The 12,613-nt window shown below is 42.3% G+C and overlaps 1 protein-coding gene across 3 annotated transcripts in view; it reads left to right on the plus strand.

Moving 5' to 3' along the window:
• Positions 1-4,870: 4,870 nt before the first annotated feature.
• ADGRB3 (adhesion G protein-coupled receptor B3) overlaps positions 4,871-12,613 on the plus strand; it is a 784,090-nt gene continuing 776,347 nt past the window's right edge. For all 3 annotated transcript variants that reach the window (XM_061623067.1, XM_061623068.1, XM_061623069.1), the window contains exons 1-2: positions 4,871-5,923; positions 8,629-9,397. In XM_061623067.1, coding sequence (XP_061479051.1) covers positions 8,644-9,397 — 754 coding nt within the window. In that variant the 5' untranslated portion in view covers positions 4,871-5,923; positions 8,629-8,643. The remainder of the gene's footprint in view (positions 5,924-8,628; positions 9,398-12,613) is intronic.

Below are 12,613 nucleotides of genomic sequence, written 5' to 3' on the forward strand. Positions count from 1 at the left end.
GACTGAGTTTTGTTGATGTTTTCCTTGTGTGTTTTATATTTATGACTTGTTCTAGGCAATAATACTGTTAGACCCCTAAAGCACACATGGATTTGCTGAATGTGTAACAACCCTCTGAAAACTTAATAGACAGGGTATGCTGACACTGCAATTGGGAAGGAATATAGGCATGTGATTCCTGCAACCTACTCATGAACATAATGGAGGGTTGAGTTAATTTTGATGATTAAGAAGGAAATGATAAAAACTAATTTATTATATGCACCTCTGCATATATATGTACTCTTATTATATGTACTCTGCAAGTACCTATGTAATCCCCCCTCATAAAAGGACCCCTGAAAAAAAGACCAACAAGAAAAATAAACCCTATCATCTCCCCACCTTTATGCAACCAGGCAATTATTTCCTCAAATATTTGGCATATGACAATCTAGTTAAAAGTTGGCAGTAAAGGGGCAATGTCATCAATGAAGCCTGGAAACAAGGAATTCTAAAGATGAAGACTCAGATCTCTAGTTGGCAGTCATATTCTACTCAAACCTGGCTGCTGAACATGGATGTAGTAAAGTTGAATCTGCTAAGTATCCATGAAGCAAATTATATGGCAGCTAAACTAACAATTTGTTTACAACTGGAAGTCAGTTGAGTTCTTGCAGAGCAGACCTTATTCCCAGATTTTCAGTTGTAACAGCAGATGTTTTATAACCAAAAATTTATTCTGGACTTTCATATACAAAAAATAATATATAGTGAGGAAGAGAGATAAATGTTCTCTTCTTTAGTTCCTTGTGTCAAAGGTTGTTCTGATCAGTAACATTACCAATCAGAATCCATGCAGTGTGTAATTGCAACAATAAAACTTCCCTTTTTTAAAAAAAAAATCCAAACCTTCATGATTACAAAAATAATTGGACTGTATGCTCTCTGGAATGTTAATGGATATTTTTCTGACATTATTTCAATCAACAAAAAATGCATCCTGCCGCTAACCAAATGAACTTTAAAGTGAGTGACATTGCCAGATTTAGCAAAGCACTCTCTGAATGCTCTGTTCTCTTTGTGGAATTCAGCAGAGGTGAGCGAGCTACAAAATGATGCCCATTCTAGCTGTGGTGTTTGTTAGAAAGCAATGTACTCTCCCACCTCTAATTATAATACACTTTTTTCTCCAACATCTAAGAGCACTGGCTAGTGAATAGTTCAGCACACACGTGTGTGTGCACGCAGGAGCGTGCACACGCGCACACACACAGAAACTCAGAATCAACAAAAGCAAGCAGGAGAGTGGGAAAATGCTTGTTGAACTTAACCAGAAAGCACCACCCTACCAAGATTTTGTTTCACTGCCTTGCTAACAATAGCCAGCCTGAAATAAACTGAATAGGCAAGGATGTAAAAAGGGAGATTCTAAACAAACTGAAGACGGCCAAATGCCCACATAGCAATGGATACATCTGCATAATAACTGGAAGGAAATAAGGAATAGAAAACAAGTGACAAATGTGAATGGGCTTTTAAAAACACATGCTTCAAAACTGCTACAGTGAAAGAGGGAGGAACTTTAAGAGAGTAACAATGGACCTAGGGAATTGTTCAAAGTAGAAATGGGAAGGATAATGTTTAGAATACAGTAATTGTGGGATAACAAGAATGGTTTTTATGGAATCACTGTGTTGTTGCTAATGCAAAAGTTATGAGCAGGGCTCAATAGGATCCTTTCACTTCATATTAGTTTGCATTTGGTCTTCTGGTGTGGTTTAGTAATTTTTACTTTCATATCCTGCCATTCTTCCACCAGGGAACTCAAGGTGGAATACGTGTGGTGCTCAGACAGTCTCCCTTACAGGTGCTGCCCAGATCCAGACTTACTCAGCTTCAGAAAAGCTTTAGCAAGGCACTAGCTCCATGTGCCTTCAGAACCAGAACCAGTGTATGGATAGAGTGTTGGATGTAGACTAGGCAGATTGGGTTCAAACCTTTATTCAGCCATGAAGCTCACTAGATGACCTTGGGCCAGTCATCATCTCTCAATAGATTGTTGTGAGATTGAAATGTGGGGAGACCATAGATATATATCCTCAGTTCCCTGGACAAAGGGAGGGATAAAAATATAACTAATAAAATGAATGAATGTATCTTTGACATAGGATTTGTACTTCTGTCTATCAGTAACTGTAGATTTTGTTCTTACTTATGCGCTATATTTTAATCCATTGGCGTTCTGTAGTTGATATGGTACTTGGCAGCTTTGACTGAGGCGATAACAGAAATTGTTGTTCTAAGTACAATAGGTGACAACATTTGTACCATATACTTCTTTATGCACTAAGTATTTATTCACAGAAGGGTGGGCACAGTATTTTTTTCCTCAGGATGCACTTCTTACATATTCCATGAAGACTGCTTTTATGTGAGGAAGACAGTAGTCATTGTTATGGTTTTTCCACCACTGTTGATTGTAGCTTCCATTGGTATCTATGCCTGCTTGTAATTTCATTCTGTTAACAGGATATCCATCAGCTGTACCTCTTTCTTGGACAAGTGTACACATGCACACCCACACACAACCAGTCTTCCATGAGTTTGCATTTCTTTACCTCCAATAAAATCAATTAATCGGGCCACACAACTAGTAGTTAAATAAATAATTTATACTGTGCCTTCTCCTTCAAATGCTCATCCTTATCAATCTGCTTATTCCATCACACCATAGACATTTCTTTAAAATTCCATCATGGGTCCATTCAGTAATTTCTCCAATTTTCACAGTCTGTTTTTATCACCCACCCCATACTCTTTGTCACTCCATCTCCCATCAATAGTCTCCTTGGTTGAGTACATGCATTTCTTGCTTCATTCCAAATTAACCATTAAAATGCTTCCACATAGCCATCATGTTGCATATAATTCATTCCCAGTGCACAGTATTCTCCTTGCCATTCTTACCAACGCAACACAGATGTGTCTTTCTCGTTCCTAGAGTCCTCCTCCATGTCCTGATGCCATCCTGTGTGACATTTGTTCTGACTGTGGCTTCTCTTCCCCCCCTTCCCCCTGTTCCATATAATTCAGTCATAGCTTTCTTCAACCCACTATCCTGATTTTGAATTCCATCTGATCCCTTATTCTCCACATTCTCCTTTATGCCATTCAACCCACTTACTGTACTGCCTGTAACCTCCACTTTCTGATTCAACTCACCACAATATACTCCTTCGCCCATTTCCCAGAGCTGCTTCTGAGTGAAGTGACTGCACTGACTCTACATGGGCTGTTTAGGATTCTGGCTTATTCCCTCAACATTCTCCCTTCAACATTCCCTCAACATTCTGCTCTGCCTCTAGGACTCAACAGCCTTGCTAACCCTCTCCTCTTCCAATGTCATCCCACTTCGAGAACTGTCCTCTCCCAGTGGTACTGCTGCACAGCCTGTCTATCCTTGTTTCACTTTGGGAATACCCATTTTGTGGTGTCACATCGGGCACTGTCATATACCTCTGTGCTCTGGACATTGTTATTTTACTGTCAGTTTGCTCTCCATTCCATTGCGCTGCCATTACCATTGACACTCTAATCTGGACAATATCATTCCATGCCCATCATTCTCTCACCTAGACAATATCATTCCACAGCCATCCTTTTTCTGGACACCGTGATTCCACTGTCATTTTGCTTTTCAAATTGTTTCCATTTCAGTGACGATAATTCAGGTTTGGACACTGCCATTAGACTCTGGAGACTAACACTGCATCGCGGTACACATTCTTTCCTATTCCTAGACCCATCCTCGATATTTGTGCCTGGTAGCCTCCTCATAGCAGTTTCCCCCCCTTTCTTTCCTCATCCACCCCCAACACGCACACATCTTTGTGGCATCCCTCTGGGTTCGCTGAGTCCCACTGAAAAACCCCGTGGCTCAGAAACACAGCTGACCTGCCTTCCCTTTATTCTGCAGTGCTGTTTTGATGCATTCATATCTATTGTCATTCAGCTGCGTTCCTTTTGCTTTCAAGAATCATTCCGGACAGGCTAATCTTACTTTCGATGGCCATTCAGTTTTCTGTCATTGGTTTTAAAATGCCCCAGCGCAAAAAAAGATGTTAAAAACAACAATATCTGATCGCATATTTACGCCATCAGGCACCCCCCCTCCCGCGCGCGCAATCGTGCCACAGAAACTAAAGCAGGCGAAACTCCTATCGCTAGGAAGAACGGACAGGCAGAAATCAGTGCAACAATTCCCTCCCTTCAAATCCACCCGCCCTCCCACAGACGGTAACTTAGCGGAAAGAGGGGGAAAGAAGCAGGAATCACAGGCTTCCGGAATCACTTGCTATTGCAGACTGACTGCATCTCTTTCCAGCCATGAAAATGCAGCAACAATCCTAAACCAGAGCCCCTAGATTTGGGGCTAAGAACAAACAAGGTGTTAATTGCAGCCTCGTTGAGAAAACTGCTATTGTTCCCGACAGTGGAAGGCAGCACTTTGAAAGCGGAGAGCTGTGATGTTTTTCCTTGGAGCGCCAGATCATTTAAATCTGTATCGCGGTGGCGAAGTGACAGCTCTTGGGGCTGCGACATAGGGCTTTACGCTTTAAAAGCCAAGACCGAAGGCAGGAGTGGAGAGGGGTGGGGGGTGACAGTAGGAGAAGGAGAGAGGGAGAGAGATCAAAGGCTGCGCTTGGTCTTCTCTCCCGCGCGCTCTCCTTCTCTTGCCCAGTCTCTGAGTTCCGCTCGCAGCCAGGCACAGCCGTGTGGGAACTGAAGCTGGAAAAACCTCCCAGACGCAGAAAAAGACTGGGCTGTTGTGGGGAGGAGGGGGGGGAGGACAGGCAGACGTGCTTAGGATTGAGTAGCTGTGACGTGCAAAACCACACCGCCGCGGCGGTCCCACTTGCCGGAGACGAGGGGGAAGCCTTCATCACGCACGCGCACACAGCGGGGAAAGGCGCGGAGTGGACACTGAGCGGAACCGCGCGGTGGTTGCGCTTAGAGAAATCGGCCCGGGAGAGGGGAGCCGCAAGGAAGAGCAGCGACCGCACAAAAGCACTCGGCACGGGAGACAGCGCGAGAGACCATCGCGCGCGCTCCCACACACGGAGGAGAGGCAGGAAAGCGCACACGCGCACACCAGAGCGCACACACATCCCCATTCTCTTTCTCCCTCACACAGACTCGTGCGCGCGCATACACACACACACACACACACAGTGGCTTGCTCTTCCCGCGCTCACCCAGCGCTTCATCACTCTCCCTTCGCTCTTTCGCTGACTCCTTCCTCTTCCCTCAGCTATTCGACATCCTTGGCCGAGGATATAGCTTCTGTGAGAGATTTTGCGTTCTCCTCCTCCTCAGTCGCTGTCCTTCCCTCAGGTACTTGAGAGCCGGGGGGGGGGGAAGACGAAGAAGGCGAAGAGAGGAACGAGAGCAAGTAGATTGACAACAGCAAGCAAGAGCCTAAGCCCGCCAACAAATCTGCAATAGAGCTGCCGGATCTCTTTTGAGTTTGCTTTTTTGGTTCATCTCTTTCGCTGGGTCTATCTCTGCTGCTGGGTTAGAACACTTTATTTTCAAGTAAAACAAAGCAAGAAAAAGATCTCTACTGTTCAGCCAAGTCCACTTCCTGCAGTCTCTCTCTGGTTTGGGGCTTTTGCCCGGCCCCCCCTTTTATGTGGATTTTGTGGATCTGGAAGGAAGCAATTCTTTGGCCGTGCGGAGCCTCCCTCTCCCCTCACTTCTGCGGTTCCCCCCCTCCCTCATCCCTCTTCTCTCTTCTGCTTTGGTTGTGAATGCGAGCTGAGGAAAATGGGCAGCGGTGCTTCCGCCAGAAGGGGAATCTCTTCGTGCCTGTTTTTGGGACGTGTCCCTGTGGTGGTAGGATCTTTTTAGAGAAATAGCCTGCCTGCTTTCGGAGTGGAAGGTAAGGCATCTGCGTGTCGTGGGGAGAAGGCTAGGGTGTATTAAGCTCGGGGTGGCGGGCAGGACGGCTGGGCTGCTGCTGAAGGAGAGCGGGGGAGGGGGCGCGGAGAGACGCGACCCACAATCTAACGGCATCCCTACATCCAAGTGCTCCCTCGCCTATCGAAAAGTTAGAGAAGTCTCCTCGGCGAGTAGGCAAGTAATTGCCAGCCAGATCGCTCGAAGATTCCCCCCTCCGCAGGGTTTTTTTGGCATGACCGGGGTAATTTTCTTGCGAGGAGAGGAAAGAGGGGGATCCTGAGGTTAATAGGAAGTTTAAGGGAAGTCTGTGGGTCTTCTGTTGTGGAGCAGATCAGTGGAGTGATGGCGCCTTCTAGGCTCGATTAAACTACAGTGTCACCCAGAAGGGTGGAAAAAGCAGGATGCTTCTTGGTTGGAAAGATTTCGGCCCCCGATGAGCAATCTTAGGTCTTTGGGGATCAGTTTTTTAAAGTAGATTTCATCCCCCACCCACCCCCCAAAACCTGATCCATCGGAGCTTCCTGAAATGCGTGAGAACTTCTCATTGCCATTTGCTGCATCGCTGCCCAAAATACCCTCCTCTCCTGCCCTATCGAGTGTACCTAAAACATAGCCTTCTGTAATTGACGGAGGATTGCCTCTTTCCTCTTAAAAAGAAAAGCCAAAACGTTGTCCTTTTGACCATGCTTTAATGGGAACACCTAGCACTGCAGACCTTAGTCTTTTAAAAATCTTATCAAGGTGTTCCCCCCATTCCTTAGGCTTTTTTTTGGTCTTCTTAAACAAAACAAACACATTCCCTTCAAATTTTGAAAGAAATCCCCTCACACTGATAGAATTCCTAATTCAACATTCTCATGCCACATTGTCTTTCAATGCCTAGACCCTCCCGAATAATACTGCGCAGAACTGCAATGCCTGCAAAGTGCTCCAGTAAAATTTGTAAAAGAGTAGGTGATTTTTGCAGGATTTACCCATAGCAAGTTTTTCATTTCTCAGCCTTAACATGGCCTATCAATCCTGTTTTTTCCAAAGAAGCCATTTGCTTGTGATGTAGAGCAAACAGAAAAATCTAATGATTTGAATAGTTGGGGGGGGGAGCTTAATTTCCACAGCTATACCTCTACCCCTCCCCAAATATATATATACACACACACACACACACACACACACACACGTTTAAAACCACACATTTAAAGATAGTCACTGACTGCTGATTTCCTCTTCTCAGTGTTTAGAATTTACAGTTTATAATCTGGGAAGCATAAAATTTCTTTGAGGGAACTGAATCCCCCGGATTGTTTAGCACTACGCAATTGGGGGTGGGAGATGCCTGATCATTCAGAGGGAAGATGAAAAAGCAAGAGTGAGAAAGACTGTGTCAAAAACTCAGTAATTCTTTATATGTATGCCTCCAGACAATCAATGGAAGAGGTTACTGATGCCAACTCAAAATATTAGCTTGACATCACTTTTATCAGCTGCTGCTTATGAAAAGAACAAAAATTACTAAGGGCTATACAACTACATAAAAATTAATGCTGAAAATGTGCTATATGACATTTATTCAGTATGTAGATAAATATATCCAGGACTCACTTCCTTGAATTACACCTGTATAGGAGAAAAGCAACTAGAGATCACAGGCAGAGAACTATAATATAACTACTGTATTTGGAGAGGGACCTGGTAAAGAGAAGATGTGATCGTATTTTTCATCAATCAACATGTTAAAAACACAATTGATAGTAGTAGAGGGCAAAGGACAACCAGAACATATTATCCAGGTTTACTTTAAAAGGAAGTTCTAGCACAAAAATGCTGCCTGGATCCATCTTTGCTTACATGTATTATAGATCCACTTTATGCATCCCAAGAGGCTATATCACACAGAAATTGTAGTATTCAAAATTCTGAATTTCAGTTCTGCTGATAGCCAGCAAAAAGTTCTTCCTGTCTAACCAGCTGTACTTCACCTGAAGATGATGCTTCCAACATTTTAATGTTGCTGAATCTTGATATATCATTCCAACTTTTTGTTTTAAATGAAATTTTAATATAACCAGGATGCTACAGCAATGGCATGCAGCCATATGGGAGATAATGCCCCATCTGTAGCAAATAATAATTGGTGCATTTTAAAAATCATGACTGTAATTCATCACCATTATTTCTAAAACCTAATAGAAAATGCATTGTGTAACAACAGCTGTTCCCAGCTTTTTTCTGGTATGTGAAATTGTTATATAGAAAGGCTCCTTATCTTAAAAATAAATTAATATTCCTCTTGTGATCTATCAGACAAAGACCATTGAACTTCAATTCAAGGTGGAAAGATTCACATCCTGGCAAGCTGAATATATGTTCAGCAAGATGAGGCATTCCAATTAATAGAGTGTGTGGTGTGTGTGTGTGTGTGTGTGTGTGTGTGTGTGTGTGTGTGTGTGTGTGTGTAATTTGACAGCTAGGCTGGCCGCATGGTGGCACTGTTCACTCAGCATCCAAAAGTTCCTTGCATTATAATTCCTTTAAAATTTTTAATAAAAATTACCTGCCCTTCTTTAGGGAGAAAATACGTATACATTCTAACTGGAATATTGAAAACATCTGGCTGAAATTTTGGAAGGTGTTTGGACTTTCATTGCATGAAGCGTTCAACCTGCATTTTTCTTTCCTTTCCTACAGGCCAAATGACATAGGATGAAGGCTGTTCGTAATTTGCTGATTTATATATTTTCCACCTATCTACTGGTTATGTTTGGATTTAATGCTGCCCAAGACTTCTGGTGTTCAACGCTGGTGAAAGGGGTCATTTATGGATCATATTCTGTAAGCGAAATGTTTCCCAAAAACTTTACAAACTGCACTTGGACGCTGGAAAACCCAGATCCAACCAAATATAGTATTTACCTGAAATTTTCCAAAAAGGATTTTAGCTGCTCTAACTTTTCCCTCTTGGCTTATCAGTTTGATCATTTTTCCCATGAAAAAATTAAGGATCTCTTAAAGAATAATCATTCTATAATGCAGCTCTGTGATTCCAAGAATGCTTTTGTATTCCTGCAGTATGATAAGAATTTCATTCAGATACGCCGGGTCTACCCATTCGATTTCATAGGATTATACAGAAAGGAAGATGATCAAAAGTCTTTCTTTGAATTTTTGGTGTTGAACAAGGTGAGCCCAAGCCAGTTTGGTTGTCATGTGTTATGCACTTGGCTTGAGAGCTGCTTGAAGTCTGAGAATGGGAGAACTGAGTCCTGTGGGATCATGTATACAAAATGCACCTGCCCTCAGCACTTGGGAGAATTGGGGGGAGATGACCATTCCCTGGTGTTGCTCAATAACGTAGTGCTGCCCCTTAATGAGCAGACAGAAGGTTGCCTCACCCAGGAGCTGCAAACCACCCAGGTCTGCAATCTTACCAGGGAAGCCAAGCGACCGCCAAAGGAAGGTAGGTGCTCTTCAAGAGGGCTCAGTTGTCTTACAGCCCTTTCTTGTTATTGATTCCACTAATAAATAAGCCTATCTGAGTTGCACTCCACACCAGCTGCCTGTGTGAAAGGATTTCTGAAGGTCTGCAGACACTCATCCTCTGGATTCCTTCCAAGAGGAAGGATTTAATTTTTCTTATTTAATCTGATAGAAATGTGTTTTTTATTTCCATAAAAGAGTTTCCTCATATTTAACTGAGGACTTCTGGTTTTGTTTTCAGACCTACTAAGAATAATGCTGACAGGTTGGAAGCCAAGTTATTATCTCTCTTCTCACTGCAACCACCCAGCTACCATATGCCTATTCACCAGTGATCCTGTTGTTTTGGCTTTGTAAGGAAGTTATTTCCAAAGGCATATGGGTAACTTGAACAAAGTTCCAAAGATCCAGATTGGCCAGGATCCCAGAAGCCAAGGGGGGAGGGTAATCATAAGACACCTTGTGACATCTCTTCTGAGGTATGCCGAAATAAAAAATCATCAGTTATGGAGCTTTGTAAGAAGGAGCCATTGTTAACCCTAGGTCAGACTTTAGGAAGCACACACACTGGAGACATTCAGTATATTCTCTTCTAGTGTGTAGATAAATCCACAAGGAGACCAGCTTCTTCTTCTTTTTAACTGCTAGGCAAAATAAGTCTCAGAAGTGATGGTCTCAAAATGAAATATGATGATATGGAGATTAATAACATAGGTTTCTGCTTATTTATTTAAGTAAGTAGATAGCTGAGCTATGTGGAATGTCAGGATATTATCTAAGACATTATCAAGACATTTCTAAGTTACCTATCTCATGAAAGATTCAGTCAGCTGCAATTATATACACGCTTAAATAGGGGTAAGTTCCATTGAACTCAATGGGACTTACTTCTGAGTAAATGTGTATAGGATTATGCTGTCAGTCACTTCTTTCTGCATGCCTTTTTATCTTGGCTGCTCATGGGCAAGCGCAAAGAGGAAGAAAATGTGGGCGTTGCAAAATCTTAGGGAAACAAACATGATGATCAGAAAGCTACATAGAATGAGATGTTATGGGCACAGAATGGAGGCAATGACATGTAGAAATGTTGATTGAGATATAAATATAGAAAACACAGATGTATTAGTAAAATTTAAAATGACCTAGTACATAGGCTTATATTCCCTAACGTAGTCCCCTGTGCTGAAGAAGGTTGCATTTTAATGCAGGAAATGTTTTTCTCTCCCTGATTTTTACATGGTCACAAAGCTCTCTGTCTGTCGAGAGGCAGAGCCAAGCTCCCAGTCTCCCTAATAGAAGTTGCCTTTGTAAAGGAATGCAAAATTGACACGTTGTACTGTGAGGATTTTCTTTAAGGGCAGCCAAGGCTGAGTAGTGTGGGAGAAGAAAAGTTGAAGCTGCTCAAACTGCTGAGCTGCCAAAGATACTCTTAAGGGATGGGGGCAGGGGAGAGCAGCTCAGCTCTGTTCGGGCTAAAGGAGGATGAAGGTGGGGGGGGGAAGGAGCATACAGGGAAGTCAGAGATGGGGAAGGGGCGTACAGTAAGGGAGCAAGACTTGTGTTGATTTCCTTCAGGTCAGTATTTCTCCATATATAGTGTGCAGCTGGGGATGAAGACTACAGAGTGATTTTAAATTACTCAAGTGCTTGTTTCTTGTAAAGATCCCATAGAAGCCCTTGTAACGGCAGGGATGGTATTTAACATAATTTAAAGCTAATTAATGTCCCTTAGAATAAGAAATTTCCCCCCAAATTGTGGATGCTTGAAGCTGACTGTTAAGACAATTAAACCGCAGAAAGTGTCTGAGAGACATGGGAACCCATTAGCATTTGAAGGCTGTAATTGTTCTTGGGAACAGTTGCGGGCTTTAACCTGTTCCTGATGGCAATGGCAAAACAAGTCTTCATTCCACCCACTTCAGTCCCCAAAGGCCAATTTTTATTAGAAGAGCAACAGCTGTGGGGCAGTTTGCTGTTAACACAATTGGAGGTGGGTGGGTGGATTTACAGTTTTCTGGTTGTGTTTGTGATGAATGCATTAAGATAGCCTTGGGATTTATGGAGAGTGTGACTAATGAGGCTGCCCAGTTCTTTGTTAGCTCACAATTAAAGTTAAATGGAAATTGCCACAAATATGCATCACAGTGGTTTCCCCCTTTTTGAGAAAAAGGCACAAACATTGGAGAGGGATGTGGTAGTACTTGGAATTCCACAGTGTAGAGGAGGCTATATTATTATTTTTTAGCTTCCTTGCATTTTATTGTTTACAGTTTCATAAAGTTAAGATTTTATAACCCTGACATCTATCCAGGGGAGCATAGTGTATGTACCCATGATAATCTATCAAGCTGCCAAATTTAGGGGAAAGGCAAAGGGAGATTCCTTCAAAGTGAAGCATGTATTTTGAAGTAAAAGGCATCTGGCAACCTTAATGTTCATATACCAGAAGAAGTCAGACCTGAATGTTCTTTGGAAAGTGTTCTAGGCTAGTCTGACAGCTAGCACACTTTGGCAAATTGGGGTTTATCACCCCCACAGAGCTTTAGATGGAGCAGTCATTCACTGAAGGCAGAGGGCATGCAGTAAGAGCATTTATAGTGTCATTTCTCAGCTGCTGTATTTTGGGAGCAATTAAATTTTAATTGCAAAAGAGATGCCATTCCTCTTATCGTGTGTGCTTCTCTCAACATCCATGCCAGTTAAGCCACAGGATACTTAGGAAATGAAGACATGTGTGGGTGATAATTATGTTTACCAAATACATGTTTCTACCTAATTTTTTTAATGTAGGTGGAAAGTGTGACTCAGTGCTTGCAGTAATATACCTCATAGAGAGGAGAGTTTGCGAAAACTGAGTTTTATTGCTATGTTTTAAAACATGAAAGTTATAGACCATGCAGAAATGTATTTCACTTTAAATTTTAATTATATTTTATTTGCACTGACTCCTATTTATCATTGATAATATCCTCATGACATTAGCAAACATACCACATTAACATTAAAAAGTCTTCATGTTCTATCTCTTTCACTGTAGGGGATAGATTTGCTTTTGTATGGTGTTAGATTTTGATGAGAAATACATTTTCATAAGTGTGTATTTGTGAAAATTGCATTCAGCTTTGTACTGTTCTTAAGTTTTCAAAGGGACAATATATTTCTTAGAGATAACATCATTGTTTTAGGGTTAGGCATA

Source organism: Rhineura floridana, chromosome 4, assembly GCF_030035675.1.
Source record: "Rhineura floridana isolate rRhiFlo1 chromosome 4, rRhiFlo1.hap2, whole genome shotgun sequence".
NCBI classification, from domain to species: domain Eukaryota; kingdom Metazoa; phylum Chordata; class Lepidosauria; order Squamata; family Rhineuridae; genus Rhineura; species Rhineura floridana.